Below are 19,101 nucleotides of genomic sequence, written 5' to 3'. Positions count from 1 at the left end.
GAAAAACCTGCCACATTTCTTTTCTCTGAAGTCCATGTGTTGTACAAACCTCAGAGAAATGAGGATTACAATGACAGTGCCCTTACCAGTGGGAGACTCTTTTATTCATTTTGCAAACCAAGCAAATTGCCATTGCCCCTGCGATTTGAGTGCCTCTATAGCTGAATTTTTGTTCTTGTGCAAGGAAGTAAACAGATAATGTTGAGCATGGCTTTTTGGCATAGTGTATGGAGTCTGGCATTTTAGAAGGCCATAATGAGTCAGCTTCTGCAGAAAATATGTCCTGTTTTACTGTGATCACAGTTTATAATGGTTTCCAGAGATATGGCTTTCTCCTAAAAACTGCACACCAGTGGAGGAGGAGTAGGGGAAAATTTTGCCTCCAATGGCAACAAAGTGCTGTTCATTCTTGTCATAGCTTTCTGTGGTTGTAGGAACAACCTTGTCTTATGTTGAAGATGTCCCTAAGCAGCATCATCAGAACCTCATTAACGAAGCAAGGTAGCCTGTCTTAGTGTTCTGCATGTTCCATAATGAGAACAGCAGGTTGGATTTCAGGACATCTGAGTAACAATAGAAGGGTATGATTTTGCTGGGTATGAATTTTGTCCCATTTAGGAAGGCTGCAGGCAAATTATGATAAAATTGGGAGTTCTGATAGTAAGAATGTTTATTCACAGAAACCTTGAATGTAACTTTTTTGATAAGAAAAAACCAAATTAATGCATTCTCAATTTTTATAACAAATTATTGATATTAAATTATCAAATTATATACATGATTAGATTTTTATTAAATATGAAACAATGTATGCAATATTATAATCTTCTAAAGTATAACAATTTTTTAACTTTAACAGCACCATGCACTGTGCCTCTGCTTCTCAGGGGACTGATTTTAAAAGTAAGGCATTCAGCAATTGAAAAGGAACTCGTAAAATTAGTCACTTGAGTAATTTAAATATGCAAATAAGTATCCCAACTGTGTTGATACCAGATTTAGCTGAATTTACTAGGGCTGCTTAGACTTCATCATCCTGATTATTCCAGCTTTGTGTCAGACTTAAGAAAGCAGAAAGAATTATCTGTTACAGAAGTTTTTTGTGGTACTGTGTTGCTATACTGTGTGTTCACTAATGCACTCGCTGACATAAACTTATTCCAAGCTTTTTTCCCCTCCTAATTAGCCGAACAAAAGCAATCAGGACTGTTCTATCATTGCTTCTCATAAGAATACCAGAGATTTGAAAACACTTTGATTTTACTTGCCAAGCTGAGTGAAGTATGAATGTATGTTGTGATATAAAACAATACGGCATAACTGATTGAATTCCATGGCTTGGAGCCTCTTATGAATTCAGTAAAAATTACCTGTAAGATTGATATGCTGGCTTGGGCCTTTGGTGTGTTGTAGGTTGCATGTAGCTTCCATATGAGGTGTTGCCTGGAAGCTTGAAAGTACAGTAGGTGGTTTGTGATCGTGACTCTTCAGTGTCTGTGTTGTGTGGGTATGCAAGCACTCTATCAGGACCCTGCTGCTGTTGCGGTATAGAACAGAGCCATATGCCTGAACAGATTGTACCTCACGATGGATGGAGACGACAGACAGAAAGGACATGGTGGTAACAGGGCTGTGAGCCCTGGCTGCGCGCATCTTGCCTGTCTGCTGTGGGTTTGTTGCAAGCATTATGCCAGCGGAGGGGTGGGTCTGAAGAGGCATGATGAGATACATCTAGTATTTGTGATGCTTCTGTGCAACAATTGTATTATAGGAGAAGGTGAAGATACCCTACTTCATGATGGATCGACAGACATCTTTGGTGGAGTGACGATAAAGATTTCAGCAGTGAACAAAAAATAAAGGCAAGGTTCTTTGTAAACTCATAAGTGGTGAAGCACCTTAAAAATAAAAGTGTGTTTTTTATTTTTGGTTTTTTGTATAGTAAAGAGGGTAAGCAATAGGTAGAACTGCGAAGATGGATTTGTCATATTAAAAAAAAAATCAAGAAAATTATTATTGAGGCAACTTTTTAAATGGGTAGAATTTGAGCAGGATTCCATTTATTGAGGCTGTAGAGGAGAAGGTTGTAGGAGTTATGTGATAAAGGATTGATCAAGACATTTAGTTGGATGGAAAAGTCATGTCCTAATGTCAGGCAGGAAGGAGGGTGAAGTTAGAATTGATGGAAGAAATAAAAAGATGAGACTTGGGTAATGGCCGAGGTTTAAGTCTAAACATGGCGATCACTGTTTTGTGAAGATGAGTCAGGAGAAAAAAGGATGCCTGGAGGCAAAAAGTGAAAGGCATGCTTTGGTAAAACTGTTTTTATTTAGTCTTATGGTTGGACATACACATGAAAGAAAGGGACCATGATCTGAGCTTGGACTGGGGGGACAAAGCAGAAGGAAAGAGAGAGAAGAGAGGTGTTGGTCTGAACATACCGGTTAAAATCATGCTTGAGAGTGAATTTGCTTAAGGTAAAGTTCAGCCACATACTTTCACAGCTTTCTCAAATGTTGGTAGGTCCTCAGCTGTGTCTGAGATCCACACCCTCAGTGCATCAAGAAGTGGCACTGACGCAGCTGCAGCTCTCTGATTCTCTGTGTAGGACCACCCCAGTGCAGGGTGCAACTGGCTGAGCTCTGGCTTCCTGTTGTCAGCTGGGACAGACAACTGTGTTTTTCTGTCGTGCCTTTCCCAAGGAGACCTTCCTGGTGGAGGAAACAGAACGGTGTTTCCCTCTTTGTTGCCTGAGTGGCATCAATTAAGCAGAGAAGGGCAATGAATCATCCTTGTAAACTGAACGGTTGTTCAACCATCTGTTCTAGGTTTGCTGTGACAATCGTGAGTTTGGCAATATTGTACCTTGCTTTGTTAAGTTTAGATAATGATTTTTTCTTTTTCCTCAGAACCATCTCCTTTCATGGTGTCTGCTTTGACATTAAAACATATCTGCTTACCATGAAAATATGTTTATATTTTCGAAATCTTATCTACAAGAAACTAGTTAAACCTTGTGAGAGGAATGATGATGAAAATAAACACATGACCCAGTTGCATGTGCAGGACTGTTTTCAGGCTCATATTAATCTTAAAATGATGTTAATACAAAACATTAAGATAAGGAATCTGAGACCAGTTTCCACCTACATAAAGTCTAGGAGCTCCCCGCTGAGCTTTGCTTGACCAGCAAGTATAGAAGCTATGTTATTAAATTGATTTAGACCTTATTATTGGCATTTGGATGAGGATTCAGAGGACATAAGTTTTGTTGGTTTTTTAAAAAGGTATTTTAGTGATAAAAGACTGAGTCAAACAGACATTTCTTCTTATTTTTTGGCATGACTGTTTAAATTTTTCCCCCGGGAACTGTACATGACAACCATGCTTTCCACATGTGGGTAGAAATGGAAATAATCTTTGCAGCTATGGATGTTTCTTAATATTAGTTGAAAGTAAAGATGCAGATAAGGCTTCTGCTCTATGGAGAAGGTGAGAAAACAAATACGAACAAGTGTTAATTCACGTACACAGAATTTGTGTCTGCACAGCAGGTGAAAATGCTACATTAATGCTGGAAATATCTGTCCTGCTGTGTAGTTTTCCTTCCTTTTTATTACTTCAGTGTTTGGTTTCATATGAATGCACCATACTTATTTGCATGTTATCATGACAGATTCCTCTTTGCTTCTAGTTATCCATACAAAGAGATGGATGCTCCACATGACCTCAATATTAAGTATTCAAATGAAATATTATATTAAAAGTATCTTGGTTTTCATAGTGCAGTGTATAAATACATAAATTTTATTCTTAGTTGAGGTTATTAATTGCACACAAAAATGCTAAATAAAAAGAACTATTGTTAAAATGTAATGTCAAACATTTCTAATTATGGAAATGTCAGAAGCAGAGTTCAGTCAGAATCTCCATGAGATTAAATTGAAAATTATCTAGATGGTGTGACTCAAAGCATCTAGTGCTGTTGAGCACGCTATGTGTGAAAACAAATCCTATTAACTTAGTATCTGGAAATACGCAGCATATTGCAAACAACACCCCCTGTTAGTGGGCTGGAGGTCAGTATCTGTGGAACACACAATTAGCAACTACCTCTGGCAAGTCTGATAGTACAGAGTGGCTTAAATTTGTAGAAGTCATCTGTGCAGGGGTAGGAAGACATTCAGTTCTCGAGGGAAGCACTTAGTTGTCTGTAACAATCAGAATTTTCTTCCTCTTGCTGCCCCCGGACTGGCCTGAACCCATATTTCAGAAACCATTAGCTGTGGCTGTGGTGCCACCACGGAGCTCAATAGTGTGTCTCTGAGGTTTTCAGAAAGAGATTCAAATTTTCATCTGTACGTATACAGAGATGGAGAGCCCGTGCTTTTTGGGGAGTAACTTCTCAGCAATTAGTCCTGTCATCACCGAAAACTTGAACTGAATGTCCAAAGCATTAGCTTGTTTTCAGTAAAAAAAAGGTGTCTTGCCTTGGCCTCATGGGAATGCAACAGCCATGTTGCAGCTGGGGTGGGGCGAGAGGAATTTGTGTATTGGTGTAGGCTGCTCTGCATGACCCAAACTGATGCTGCCATCAGGTGTTGCAGGTGTGTGATGCTGCATGCTTGATGTGTCTTCAATTTTCAGCTGGAGTTTTTTTAATTTTATTTTTAAAAAGGAGTCCATTCTTGTGGTGGTCCTGAGGTTGCTCACAGGTGTGCCACATGTCTCTCCTGATGTCTCAGGCTGGCACTCTCCATCCCTCTGGCATGTTGTTAGTGCTAACGTTGCAGATGTGGAAGGCAGGGTCTCACACTGGGTTTTCACAGGACCTAACAAACAGAGCTGATTATAAAATACACGTAATAGTGTATTATTTTATATGCTAAGTTTATTCAAGGATTGGATACAGAAATCTCTGCGGACAAGGCTTCGTTTTGTTTGTGTCCAAATTGCTAGCTATTTTAAGCCTTTGTGTATGAAAAATAGTGAAATCTTGGAAATGTGTGTTGTGTTCCAGGGATTTTCTCTGTTCTAGTTCTCTGTTGGCTCTGCAGTCGTCTTGTCTTAATGTATATGTTGTGGAAATAATTCATCTTTTTTTTTTCTTTTCCCCCCATATGAGAATAACAAGAAAAAGAACACACAAAATTCTAATTACTTTGATAATTTGATATCCACATGAATTCCCAGTCAAACCCTGTCCATGAACGACTAAGTGTGATATATGCCATGCTCTGTTTTGATCTGTGTATTTGCTTACCTATTTTATGTTATCCTCTGAAAGGGTCAAACAACAGCAGCATATAAAGGGAAATATTTTTTTTTAAAAAGGGAAATGAGTGCAGTAAATGGAAGAAGGGTGAAAGCACATAAAAAAAAAGACAGGCATCACATCAGTCACTTTTAGTTACTCTTCCAGACTGCTTTATGTGGCACTTGCATTTTTCCAGTGTGTTTTTCTGATAATGCTTTATGTATTTTACTTGACACAGCAGGTACTTGGGATTTGTGCTTTCATATATGTGAATCACAAAATGGGCTTTTTATTTAAAATTGGTATTTTTGCACTGTTTTATGCAGCAAAGTGGTGAATTGGTGTACTAGTACTTCAAATTGTCAGGTCAGTAAAGATTGGTTATAGTCAGAGAGTAGGCTGTAAAAGTGACATCATGGAAATTCTTGTTCCTTTGCAATGATTCCAGTGAAAGCACAGTTTAGAAGCTGAAATCTGACTTTAAAAAGTATCTGTGTCGTGCCCGTCCCGTCCCACCCCCCCCACCCCCCCTTAACTGCAGGCTCTGGCCTCTGAAAACCCATCTCTTTTCTTTCTGTCTCATACATTATCATTAATAATAAGGGCTCTACAGTCAGAGCTTAGTGAATGCTTCTGTTTATGGTGTGTGAGGCAGGCAGGCTCCAGTTTGTGCTTCTTTGTATGTGTTGCCACTGCAGAAATAAAAAGAATAGAAACTTCTTTTAATTACTGTAAGCAAGAATGATGTGCAGAGAAGCAGCAAGGGATGTTTCCATATTGGAACTTCCCCGTTCATAACGAGAATTTAAAAAAACATTGTTGGCCCATGTTTATAAGTAAACAGCATGACAAAACCTGTCCTGGGAAAAAAGATCACCTGAGTTGCATTGCCAAGAACAAGGGCAGAGTGGTTGGAAGTCCTCTGAAAGGCTGTCTGAGACCTTGACTGCCCATGAAGAGCGTTTTCTTAGGTTTCCTGATATGAAGTGCTCAGTGTGATCTGCTGCTGGAGGACTTCCTGGGCTGTGTACAACTCCCCTGGTTCCTTGGGTGTTGATAAGTTAAAATAGCACTGGACTGCTCCAAGACGTATTTGGGACTTGCTGTCTTACCCCAAGATACAGGATCTACAGATGTTCCTCATATCTAGGCCTTATTGAGGTAACCTGAAAATGGATACTGAGTATGTTTTTACAGAGTAATTAGTTTAATGAGAAGAGTGGAGATAAATGAAGCAGCACATGTGTGCTTGGTTATATATCTCAAATATAAAGAATTATTACACGCTGGAGGATGAGGACACAATTACTGCTTCTGTAAGAAGTCTGTTGTATGTTTTTATCTTGAAAATAGAGGACTGTTATAAACTTCAGTGAAATATGAGCCAAAAAATGCAAGTTGTGCACATTCATGCACATCTTTCATTTTACAATGCACTGCAAGGCTGGTTGCAAACCTGGAAAGGCGTGAATCTTCCGTGTTTTTCTGGAGAGGGCTTTGGGTAACAGTGCGCAGGTGTAACTTTTTACAGTGAAGTGAAACTAAAGAATTTGAGTCTTCAGGTCGTCTGTCCCATGCAGATACCCATTACTTGTACAACTACTTTGCCTTATCCTGCTGATCTATGGGAATTTACATTATAACTGCTTAAAAGAACAGAGCAGTTTGAATGTATACCAGGTGGCTTCTTTTGTGGTGTTCCCTTATGAATATTTACATTGAAATATTGATCCTAAGAACATGAGACAGTAGTACCTTATGTGACATCTGTGTCTTCTGTTTCCCAGGTGTTGCACAGAAAGATGGAAAGTTGTCTCCTTTCAGGTATGTGATTTCTGGGCTGGTGTGATGGGTGTTAGAGTTATCTTCACTGCTGTCTGCCCGCTGCATGGCCAAAGCCACTGGAGCTATTGCACTCCATGGACTAATGTGTTCCTGCTGGAGTGGTTAGCATAAGTGTTACCTAATGGTGATTGTACCTCACCAATTCTGAAGAAAAGTAGTTTGCATGATGTAATTAAAGGAACTTTGTCTTAATAAACCAAGTGGTCAGCGAAATGTCTTGCAGGAGTCAGTATACGATACACTGGTTCAGTGAAACATCTCAAATGGCTTTGTACATGCAGGACATGATGACCTGCCATATTGGTGCTGGTTGGGGGAGCCCGGGAGTGCTGTGCTGCATCTCAGGGCTTAATTTTGTGGTTGCTGGCCTGTCAAAGGCAGAACTGTGCCAAAATAACACTGAAATGTGCTGACTGGCATTGCAGGAGGTGATTATTGTAGTCTCTGGGTCTGTTATCTATCTTCATTTTGCTTATTGTGTTTTCAGCATTTTAGAAAAGTTCATCCTTCAGGTCTTCAATACTCAATGAAATATTTAATCGTTTACAGTTCAGATTAGGTCTAGAAATGAAGGTAGTCTGGATCCTATGGCAAAAACTCATTGTCTCCAGACAATATCAATACTAGGTCTTTAAAGCCAAGCTGGCTCTTGGCTGCCCAGGTGACCTTAGGGCATCCCTGCAGCTCTGAGTCAGTGGGGACTTCAGATTCCTCTCCAAGTTGTTTCTGGAGTTTTTACTGGACAGCAAAAATGTCACTCAAAAAACTTACCATTAAAATCAAGTTGTTGGTCTGCAATAATCAGTTAGATGAGGTAGATTTCAAAGTATGTGCTTGTTCCTTTTCTGACCTGAAAAGTGGTTTTTTGGGGTTTTTTGTTTAGTTTTTTTTGAGTGTGTGTGTGTTTTGGGTTTTTTTTGTTCTCTGATGTCATGGGGCCAAACTTTCTCTCTTCATTGACTTTAGAAGACTGATTGTGATACTGCATTGGATGCATGGAGGACTGTGTAATTGGCATTTGAAATAATAGTTTAATAGCTTGTCTTCATAAATCTATCTTCTGCAAAAAAAGTGTCGATATTTTAAGCATTTTAACTGTTCCTGCTTATTTTTTTGCTTCCTTTTATGCCTTAAAAATTCAGTTTGCTGGTTCATTTTGAGCCTGACTGGAAGGCTAAGTTTGTTTATTTTGGCAGCTTAGTTGTAGATCGGCCAAGAGGAAAATGAAAAATTGTAGCCTACAGGCATTCTGCATGTGCTTATCTAAGTACTGCTGGAGCAGGGATAACTGTCTCTCTCATAGGAAAGGAAAAAAGGTTGGGGAGAAGCCTCACTTATATTTTCTCTTTTTGTTTGTTTGTTACTGTATCAATTATGCATGGTGTCTTGAATGTGACAGGTCTATTGTCAGTATTGGCAGTGCCATAGACACACCTATAAACAGTAAGCTGAGGGTGTGGCCTAAAGTACTTTTGCCCAACATAAGTTTAAATTGGTATAATATGAAAATTTGGGGCTTTTTCTGCTAATGTTTTGAAAGTAACTTGAGACTATGTATCTTCTGTTTGAGTATTAATCTAATTGAATCAGAAAACAGTAATAATTTATGTAGGCTCCTTTTTTGGTGTTACAATTCAGAAAAGGGCATGCTTTCCAGCAGATTGGGCACAGCTGGCTGGTACCCTCAAGACTGCTCTCTAATCACAGTCAAGGACAGGCATTGTTGGATTTTATTGCTGTGATCCTGATCTTCTTACAAATTTTATCCGTCCTGTTGGTACCTGGATGGGACACGTGAAGGATGCGGAGGGAGCCTTGCTGACACCTCCAACTCCATGAAACCTCCTAGCTGAAGTATCCTTTTTTTGTGTAGGTGACATAAGTGCCATCAGCAGTTGCCAAAGTGTAGAGCTTTGCATCTGGGAGCTGGCAGGTAAGTTAGGGATGGTTAATTCCTGCTTTAATAGGATTTGTAACATCCAGACCAGGCAATATGCTGCCATAATGATGTGAGATACTGAATAGCTTTATTTTACAAATCCTGTGATACTCACTCTTAATTTGCTTTTGCAAAGTGCAGGGAAATAGAACATTCTCATATATTTCACATGAAAACATTTTAAAGATCTGTACTTATGAACTCTCCAACAAGTTTTATCGCTTGGTGGTGTGCTTTGTGCTGTTTATTACTGGGGTGCATGGGGAAGTTTTTCTTATGAGGGATGATAAACATGCAAAATCCTAATTAATTAGGAGTTGGCAAAAGTTCAAATACTATTGCTGTTCTGTTTAAAAACAAAATTAAGATACTAGTGAGGTAGAAAGAAGAAACCAGATAGGTCCCTTACTTTTCCAATGTGTTGGTGTGTTTGTTTTTTTTAAATGCTCATTGCTAAAAGACATCTATCCTATCATCTGAGGACTTGGATATTATTTTTACATCAGTTCTTTCACAAATAAGCTATTATTTCTGTTATTGTAATCCTACATGTACTCTAAAGCCTAATAAAATTCTTCCTCATGTATCTGAGAGAAAAAAATGTATTCTTTGTTTTAGGAAGGCCAGTGGCTGTGGCTCTGGTGGATTAGCAGATGGGAAGCTTATTCCAGAGAAACAGCTCTTTCAGGAAAATTACTTTGACAGAAAACTCTAATTCATGTGACCAGAATTCACATGCCTTAAAAGTAATTAGGGTAACTGGCTTCAGTTAAAAATAAACACATAAACCAAATCCAACAGTAGGTTTGGCTTTTGCTCAGCAGCCTTTCCCTGGCTGTGGGTCTGTCCTGCTGCTGGGGAGAGTGGGATAAATGCGGGGAGAGAAAGAGTTACTGCTGTGGGGGTGAGAAGCATTTATTGCTGGGAAAATGAAATCATCCTCCTTTTCGCTAGAGCTCTGTCTTTCAGGAGCCAGGGTCACAAGCAGCGTCACCATGGAGGTGCTGTGTCTCATGGCCATGCCTTGGAGAGACTGCGGCTTGGTAGATGGTCAGGCTGGAGCTGCGTGATTTGACATGTTTGCTTGTAAGGAACAGTACAGAGGGGCGTTAGGGAGACTGGGCATCAAGGTATTGAATGCCACTGGCAGCAGGTGGCTGTGTGCTGGTCTGGCTGCTGGTGGCATCACCCGTAGGACATCCTTGCGGCTGGTACCTGGTGTGCCCTGCCATGGGGTGGAGGAGGCTGGACTGGCAGTGCAGTTCCCCAGTTTCTGTTAATGGAAAAAAAGTCTGTATTTTCTCAATGTGTCTTTAAATCATTAAATAGTCTTTGAGGGGGGAAAAAAGACCTCTGGGAGAAGTGATGCTTTTGATGGCCTTTTCTTTGTGGCCAGCACACAGCACTGAGCTTCATTCCCCCCCTTTTTGTCCTAATAATATATTCAAATTGTGGATTTAATGGCACTTTGCTACTGTAAGTTGTGCGCCTGAGGCAGCACCTTTCCACTGACTCATGTTATTCGTCTCTTAATGTGTGCGCGGGGAGGGAAGGGACGAAGTCTGAGGGTGTGCTGGGCTTCTGTGCCAGCCTGGGTGGACCTCGCTGAAGGAAAAACAGCTTTGCTGTATCTTATTTAGGACTAACCTTAACTGTATTTCCTTACACAGCCTAAGCACATTTATCTCCCTCCTGCCTCTGATCCTATGGCAACAGAAATCACAGGTTATAATTAAATAAAAGCAAAATCTGTCTGCTGTTTGATCCGCGTGTGCCATGATGACAGCTGGATGGGGTGGGAATTTCTGTGCATGTGCTTTCTTAGAAAACTTTGGGGAAAACAGATTTGCAGAATTGGGATGTCTCGCAGTGCAGAATTCACATGTAGACTTGGCCTGCTGCAGTGATTAACTGGTGCAGGACTGGTGATGAGCAGGGGGCAGACAGGCATGGTGGTGCAGGCACCTTGTGTGGCTGTGCTACCAGAGCATTGTCATCCTGCCCTGTCCTGCACAGGAATGTCCTGGTGCTGGAGCCCACTGGGCACCCAGGCCATTGGCGAGGGGCATCTCCAGGGCTTAGTGCGGGTGGGTTTGGTGTGCCAGGTGGTAACAGCACACAGCCTGTGCTCTCCCTGGCCCAGCCTGGCAGGCGATGCCTGAGCCTTGCCTGGGGAGGAATGCGCCCAGCAGATTTCCCCCAAAGGAAACATGAGGAAAACATCTTGTTTTAAGAGAGATATTTAATATGTTTTTCATATTTGGAAAGCAGTTAATGTCTGGGAATGTCCTTTTGCTCTCTGGCCAGCATGATTAATACTACTTTTGATCTTTTTTTTTTTTTTTTTAAATGTAGATTAAAAGTGATTTATCTGCAACGAAAGCAAAAGCAATTACTTACTCTGTATTAATGTTTAAAGTTGCTTTCTTTTAAACATTATTTTTGGGAGGGTAGAAGTTCTTAAAAATAAACATGGTTCAAATTATTTTTAGATTTAAAATACTTTATGGAAGGAGAGCTGAATTTTAGCATTTGAGCAGTAAACCAGGAAGTCAAGACCTTGGGGAAAACACAGATGTAGAAAGGCAGAGTAAAAAATGTGCTTTCAACTGACTCAAGCTAATTGCACAGAGTGCCTAATGAGGATGCTTCTGTTATGGTACCCAGGTGGGTTTGTTTGCTGCCTTGCTGTACTGGGGTTTGGCTGGGCTAGGCTGTGCCGTGCCACAGGGGGATGTACTGACTTGCTGGCATGGGCAGGAATTCTGCACAGGGCTTCACCAAAGCAGGGTGGGAGGCACACAGCCATCCCTTGTGGCAAAGCCTCATGTGTTCAAGTGGTTTTGTAAAGCGTTGGTAAAAGCTTCCCTCAGCGGCGTGTCATTGTGTGTTTTATATAGGATTTTAAATTAATGCTCAAATAATTCAGGATGTGCTTGAAAAAGTGTGTGAGAATTACTTTTTGTAGCTTTTTTTGCCTGTGAAGCTGGAAGCTTCATCTTAGTCTGCCTGGTTGTCAGTGTGCAGTCTGGCTGGGAACCACTTAACTGCTGAACAGCTTAAGGTTGAAGGATGGAAATCATGGTATTTTCATATGTATTAATTGTACCTTGGTTCCTTCCAGAGCCAGCAACAGGTGTGATGTCCTGAGGCCCCCCTCTGCCCCAGGGAATGGCGGGCAGCAAACCTGGGGCCACTTCTGCACTGAAAGTAGGCGTCTGCTGGGACTGGGCATTACTTGCTCTGTGCATCTAGCTAGGATGCTGCTTGTGCCTGGCCACAATGCGGAGGGAAGAGAAAAGCCTGCTTTGGTTCTTTATTTTTCTCAGTTTAGGTGTTTAAAGGTTATCTTGGCTCATGCCTTAACTTTGGGAGGTGTTAAGTGGTGATCCATCTGTCACCTGTACAAGGGGTTTCAGATGCTCAGGTGAGAACTGTGGGTGTGGAAGGATGGAGGCAGGGGCTGTTGCAGGTCCCTTATGGGCAGAGAGATTACACTGGCTTTACAGTCAACAAGGTTCTGGCCCAAGTTTCCCCACAGTTTTTGTATTATTTTTGTACTTATTTTTCCATATTTCATTTTTCATAACTTTTTTAGATCATAGGTGAAGTTTTTGTTATTGTTATAGTTTTCTCTTTTTTTTTTTTAAGACTAAAATCCAGTTTACTGTAATACTGAAGAGCAATTTTATATGGTGTGTTCTGGTAGACAAGAGTCTCTCTTATCCAGCAGTAAGTTTTCTACAAATGCATTTCCAGAATGCATTTTGGTAGTTACTCAGATTGATATTTTTCACAAGAACATAATTAAATGCCAGTAGACATTTCCAGCAGCAAACAGGGATGTATTACTGTACTGTTGGTGGTACCTGACAGCCCTCGGACTGGCTTGGCTCATGTGCTCAGTCACCCAGCTGCCAAGGGCTTGTAGGGGAGCGTGGTGGTGATGTGAGCACCTTAGGCACAGGAGTTACTTGGGATGGGTCTGCCTTCAGACAGTGACCTTTATGAATGCTGTTGGTTACTTATAAACTTAACTATTTTACGTAATCAGGCTTCTTGCGATTGCAGATTCAATTCTCTTGCAGGAGAAAATGTGACTTTTGGGGAAATAAAAATTATGTTAAAGTAATATTTCAACCTCTTTTGCATCAAGCTCTGATCAGTAAATGCTTAATCTTTGAAAAATCTTAACAAAATGAGCTTGTGATCTATATGTCCCACTAATGAGGCAAAACACAGTTGCCAAAATTTTGTATTATTGCTGTGTGAAATATTCAGATTTCAGTAAAAATCAGACACATTCCACAAATGTGATTTGTAGGAAAGTGGGTGAAAACTGCCCAGGGTTGTGTATTACAGCCAGGCTGGCCCACACAGCGGGCAGGAGCGTGGGCTTGGGGGCTGTGTGGCCGGTGGGTACGACCCCATTCGTGGCTGCAGAGCGGAGGCTGGTCAGTGGTTCATGGGGGGAAGCCTGGCCCACTGCTCCCCCCATCGTGCTTTTATCGTCAGCATGAGCATGTTTCTCCTGTATCACCTGCACAGGAGGCCAGAGACCAGAAGTGTCTCCTAGCCAGTCAAAGACAGTAAAGGTCCAGCTGGGCAGTGAGCAGAGTCCTGTGAGCTGGGATGTGTTCTGATTGCTTTCTGCCTCTGGCTATGCCATGTCTAATTAATAATAATGTATTAAAAAACAAGACTAACCTATTGAGTCCATAATGTATGAATAAGCTAAAAGGATAACCCCAAGTTACTTCTTCCCTACTTATAGAAAATAGAACTGAGTTTTTTTCATTTTGTATTAAGACCTTTCTGGTGTGATAGCACTTTACGTACCACATACATGATTTTCAAAGAAAACACGGTTTATCCTTCTTATTGGATTAAAGTCTGGGATGACTAACAGAGATTTCCTTTTACTTATACCTTCCATTATGGTCGTACAAAAGCCATTTGGGTGGAAATATTGCAGTGGTCTGATTGTCGTGCAAAATCGCCCATGTTCTTTTCAACCTTAAAAGCCAGAAGCAATGTGTGTCCACCCCAGCTGGGACAGACACACCTGAAAAAGGGTCTGCAGGACTTGAGTGTATGAAATCTTGTGAAGCAAACGGCTCCTGCTGGCACTGTCCTAGGCATTAGCTCCTTCCCGGGGTTTGTTGGGGGATCACAGGGGTCCAGGCCAGGGCTGACCCACATTTCCTTCCTCGGTCCAAGGCTTTAGGTCAGACTAAAGAATACAAATCATTCATATGTGGCTGCACTGAAAGCTTAATGCAGCACAAACAGAATAAAGTTTTGAACTTGAAACTGGTCTTCAGTTAATCTCTTCTACAAAAACACACCTAAAGAGATCTTTTACATTTCTGAAGCCCATGTGGTTATAGTAAAGTAACACAACTTTCCAAGAAATGTCCATTATTTCTTGTTTTAATATATGAATAATCTTTCAGGAGTTGATACAAAACCATTATTAGTTTCATGTCTTTCAGTGTTTCAGTAACTGATAGCTTGTTCTAGTTCTTTAAAGCTGAAATTTTTCTTGCCTGGTATTTGTTCAAATATTTCTTTAAATAATTCAGAGTCGGTTGGATTTCTGGATCTTAGTGTGAAAATAACTCCTTTGTGCATAGCCAAGAAACCCCAAACCATCGAAGCTGGAATTTCCAATTCACTAGATGTGATCATTGTTGAAGGAGGAAGGAAGTAGAAGTGTGCAAAACAATTCCAGTATTTTTACATATACGGATGTTTCAAGCTGGAGTACTTGTGGATGAGTATTGGAATAATTTTAATTTGGAAGTTTTTCTGTGATATACATTTAATTGAAAGGTAGTGGGGCTGCATACAGGTATAGTCACCAGTGGCTCCAGGTCCTGGTGTGTGGTCAGCAAAGCCAGGGATTTCTCACTTCCTGTTGCCTGGACCAGGATCGCAGAGCCAGGTCTCGGGCCTGTGTGGGGCTGATGCAGCTGGTCCCCGTGATGCAGGTGCCCCTCGCTCCCACGCTCCTCTGCTCCTTCCCCATGCCAAAAGACCATGGCATGGCGATTCCTTTGGGTTGTTTTACTTTGCTATACTGCAGGCAATACCTATCTATACAAAGTGGTGGCAAGCTGGACAATACAGGCTAAAATAAATGTTCTGCATAATGCACAGTATGTGCGACATCCACCTGAATATTTTCTTCATCCCGGTTTCCTTGCTCTGTCCCTTATGGCAGAGCTCAGTGGGGTGGTGCAGGGGAGTTTGCTCTTTCCACTTGCATCTCCTGCACTTGGTTTCTTGTTCTTGGTGTTAGATAGGACCCTTGTCATGGTGCTGCTGACATGCTGTTGCTGTGCTGAGGGTGGACTTGCTCCCAGTTGGTGCTTTCTGGGCTTCTTCACCTTCTTAGTTATTTGGTGGCACAGAAAGTGTTTTGTGCTCATATTCCTGGTGATAACTTCACAATAATCGTCTGCAAAATCACTTGGGGTGGTTTTGTTTTGGATGCACAAGCTCAGTATTGACTGAAAATGCTTATAATTTCCTCTGTCGTGGCTGATGCAGTTAGGGTTTTCTAGTTTTACTAGTACTGTATAACGAAGGGCTGTGGCCAGAGTAAGCCTATTTATTAAGCTGTGACTTGTTCCTGGATATTGAATAGTCCATGACTCACTTGTGCATTGCTCTGTGATTCCAGGCTGCTCTGGTGAACATGTGATAATTTTGGTTTGCCTCCTTGAAACTGCCTTGGCACAAGATTATCCAGGATAAGCATAGCAATTAGCAGCTTGTTCAGATACAGGACGGTTTTTTGTTGTGGGTGATGCTGCACAGTGCTCTCCAAACTTGACCTCTGGGCTATGGCAGACATGTTTCCTGGTTGAATCAGCTTTACATTGTGCCATGCCATCACATACCTGGTCTCCCTGTGTGGTTAGTCCTTGTTATCAATGTAGGATTAGCTAGCAGAGTATTTTGATTAATGCAAGCAACTCCTGCAGGGTAACGTTTTCTGTTTTGGGATGCTGAGGGTCTTAAACCTTCAGGCTCACCCACTTTGATACAGTTGTTTATTCTTCTCATTTTTAGTGTACAAAACATAACTCCACTCATAATGAGTTCACACAGCTTAACCTACCCTATTCCTAAAGGGAGAGATCCTGTCATCTCTTTCTCGCATCTGTATTTAGTTTATTATAACCAATTTTATAACCAGCACTTCAAAAACCCTCTGTATTTAGGAATGCTTGTGCTGTTTCAGAAGAGACATTCTGCTTCTTGTGCTGCTCACCCACCTGGGGCTTGTTTCTGTTAGGCGTAGGGGTTCTTCTCTTGTCACAGTCTTCACTGCTTTGCACTCTTCATGCAATAGGCTCAATATTTCTATATTTCTTATAATCAGGAATGCTAGACTTTTTCTTGAACCTGCAGAAATACCTCCAGGATTTTACCCACATTCCAGTTTTCTGTCAAAGTATTGTCATATCTGGAGTGCAAATACAATTAGGTAGCAGGGCGATTCTCTGAAGAATCATCTATAAATTTCTGTCCTCCCAGAAGTGACTCAAGGTTTGGTAACTGGTTCCTCTGTTCTTTTTTAATTTTTCTTTTTGATTTATTTGTAAGTGACCCCACTCTTTGCAGGCAGGGAGTCTACTGGTTCCTCCCTAGGTGCTTTGGCACCACAGATGTGACACTTGTGCTTAAAATCCAGAGTGAGCTAAAAAATACATCTTCGAGAGTATTAAGAGCTGTGAACACCGTAAATAAGAGCAGTGATAGCAAATATATAGGAAATAGATGTTGTGGCTTCTGGTTTTAAATTCAGTGACCGTTCTGGTAAAATACCTTAAACTTAATAGATAAAAAAAATGCTACAAATCCACACAAACTTGTTGGACTTGAATGTTGCTGTCTGGATGATGGCAGTTACCATGCTGGCTCGTGGGCTATAGAAACTTGAAATAGATTGCAATACCCCATTGTCTTGAATTTGGTAAAAATATGCTATTTGTGAATGGCAAAATTACCTGAAGGAAACGTCAGTGAAATCTATTCATCTTCCCAGTAAGAATATGCTCCATTTCCAGAAAAAGGAAGCGAGACCCTTTTTGGAAAGTTTGGAAACAACTTCTTAGTGGTCTGCATGTAAATCCAGACCACCTGCATCAATGTGTGCATCTCTACAGGCTCCTCTTCCAGGGTGCAGGGAAGCACAAGTGCTGCAAAGACCAAAGAAGGACCTCATGCATGGTGGGACATGGTGTGGTCTATGTTGATGCCTGTGGCTATGCTGGAGTATCTGTCTTACACAACTTGTGCTCTTACTCCACCAAGGCCATTACTTTACACCCCTTAAGGTGGCCACAAGTATGTGTCCTCTGTCGTTAAGGTCAGGATAGTGCAGTTTTGGAAGAATCTCTGCTCTGAGGGTAGAAGGAGAAGAAAACTTTTACCAGGTAATAAAATTGGATGGCACTTAGATTTGATGAGTTACACATAGCTTTTGGGATGCTGAGTTGTGGTCAGTACTTCAGTGAATGTAAGTTATGTGGCTCAGTGATTTTGAGAATGGTTATTGCCACTATGTTTGGGTGTGAAAACATACCTTCTGTTGCATGCAGTACCTTTATGAAGTATATAAACAGGGTTTTTCATCTGCTTTCCATTTACTGTTACATTTTGTTGTCTTTGCCATGGGCATTTAAAACTGAGATGTTCTAAAGAGCCCTGCATGAAATTTTAAAGAGACTGGACCTTTCATCTGCGCAACAGCAGGATACCAGCTAGATGAACAAGAAAGAAAGAGAAATTGTTTTTGAAGCAATAGCAAGAAAAATAACAGTAGAAGCAATTATTTTATCAAAGGTTTATTTTCTTTCTTATTTTTTAAAGACCTTTCCTCAGTTGAAGTTGGCTGCCTTCTTATGTATGTTTGATTTGTGGTATTCACAAGGTCCAAATGAAAAATGTCAGCTGGAAGATGCGTATTGTTAATGAGCAATCATGATGGCACCAGTGATTTCAGTGAATTTTGGTGCTTAGAGTTGCAAAACTCTAGTCTTCTATCCTCAAAACAGGCACATGTTTTTCTTTCATATCTCAGTTTGTTCCTTGACTATGGACAGACCTTTTCAAAGAATAAGGATGAACTTAGTCTGTTTGTCATGTTCTTGCTTGTAGTTTCATAAATTGTGTTCCTTATGATAAGGAGCTAGATTATGATCCATCAATCCCCTCTTTCAGGCCATTAAGCAGCGATCTCCACTTAATGTTGCTTTGGCTTGTGTTGATGACCTGACTGTAAGAAGTTTGATGTTGCATAGCTGGTTCTGGGTCCTTTCAACTTGCTGCCTTTTTAAATTAGTTTTCCTTTTACTGAATTATCTCCTGCTTGTTGCTCCTTACACTGCTGGGAGATGTTCCCTCTGAGGTGATGGAAGCTTCTGCTGGAGCTGCAGCTGGACCCCATTGGTTGGCTGCAGTGGCACTGATTTGCCCCAGATGTGCAGGTTGAATAGTTTCAGTTTTAATTTTGATGGTGTTCGGGTGGGAAAGGAAATAAAATTCCTCTCCTTGTAGATTATTGTATGACAAGCTGGGAACAGACTGCAAATATCACTGAGTTCTCCCAGAACTGATTTGGAGCAGAAGAAGGGTTGAAGGAGAGAGCAAAGCCACCAACTGTGACAGCACAAAGTTGCAGGGAGTGAAGTAATATACGGGGCTGGGACCGACAACTTCGCTGTTCTTTACTTAGATGCTAATAAAAACATTTTTCTGGAGGAGCTATGTTGTCCAGAACATGCAGGACTTAAGATACCATGTTGGATGGTTTACTTAAGAGTGAGGAGAACTTGGAGGAATCTAAAATATGAATAAACATATCTTATATTCCTCAATTTCAGATATATATACCTTGTGTTAATTAAATAGGGCAAATGGGCAGAGAAGGGTTTTTGTACTGCCAGTAAATATTGAAGCTGGGATCTTGTTTGAATTAGGATGATGTCTGCTGGGTGAAAGAGATCTACAGAGATATGTAAAGCCAAAGCTTCCAGCAGTCCAT

General features: G+C 40.9%; 1 protein-coding gene across 13 annotated transcripts in view; it reads left to right on the top strand.

The window, feature by feature from the left end:
• The window catches only part of LOC308053646 (uncharacterized protein), a gene marked incomplete at its 5' end in the record, with an annotated part of 168,661 nt that overhangs the window by 13,917 nt on the left and 135,643 nt on the right, over positions 1-19,101 (top strand). For 9 of the 13 annotated variants that reach the window (XR_013923704.1, XR_013923705.1, XR_013923706.1 and 6 more), the window contains one exon: positions 7,045-7,081. The exons of 1 other annotated variant lie outside the window; for it this stretch is intronic. Coding sequence is in view for 2 of the 12 variants with exons in the window: in XM_080365168.1 (XP_080221294.1) it covers positions 7,045-7,081 (37 nt within the window). 3 more of the 13 variants (XR_013923709.1, XR_013923714.1, XR_013923712.1) reach the window with 3 other exon arrangements.

The sequence above is a fragment of the Falco punctatus genome (genome assembly GCF_963210335.1).
Source record: "Falco punctatus genome assembly, chromosome: 14".
NCBI classification, from domain to species: domain Eukaryota; kingdom Metazoa; phylum Chordata; class Aves; order Falconiformes; family Falconidae; genus Falco; species Falco punctatus.
This window is presented reverse-complemented; position numbering and strand designations above follow the sequence as displayed.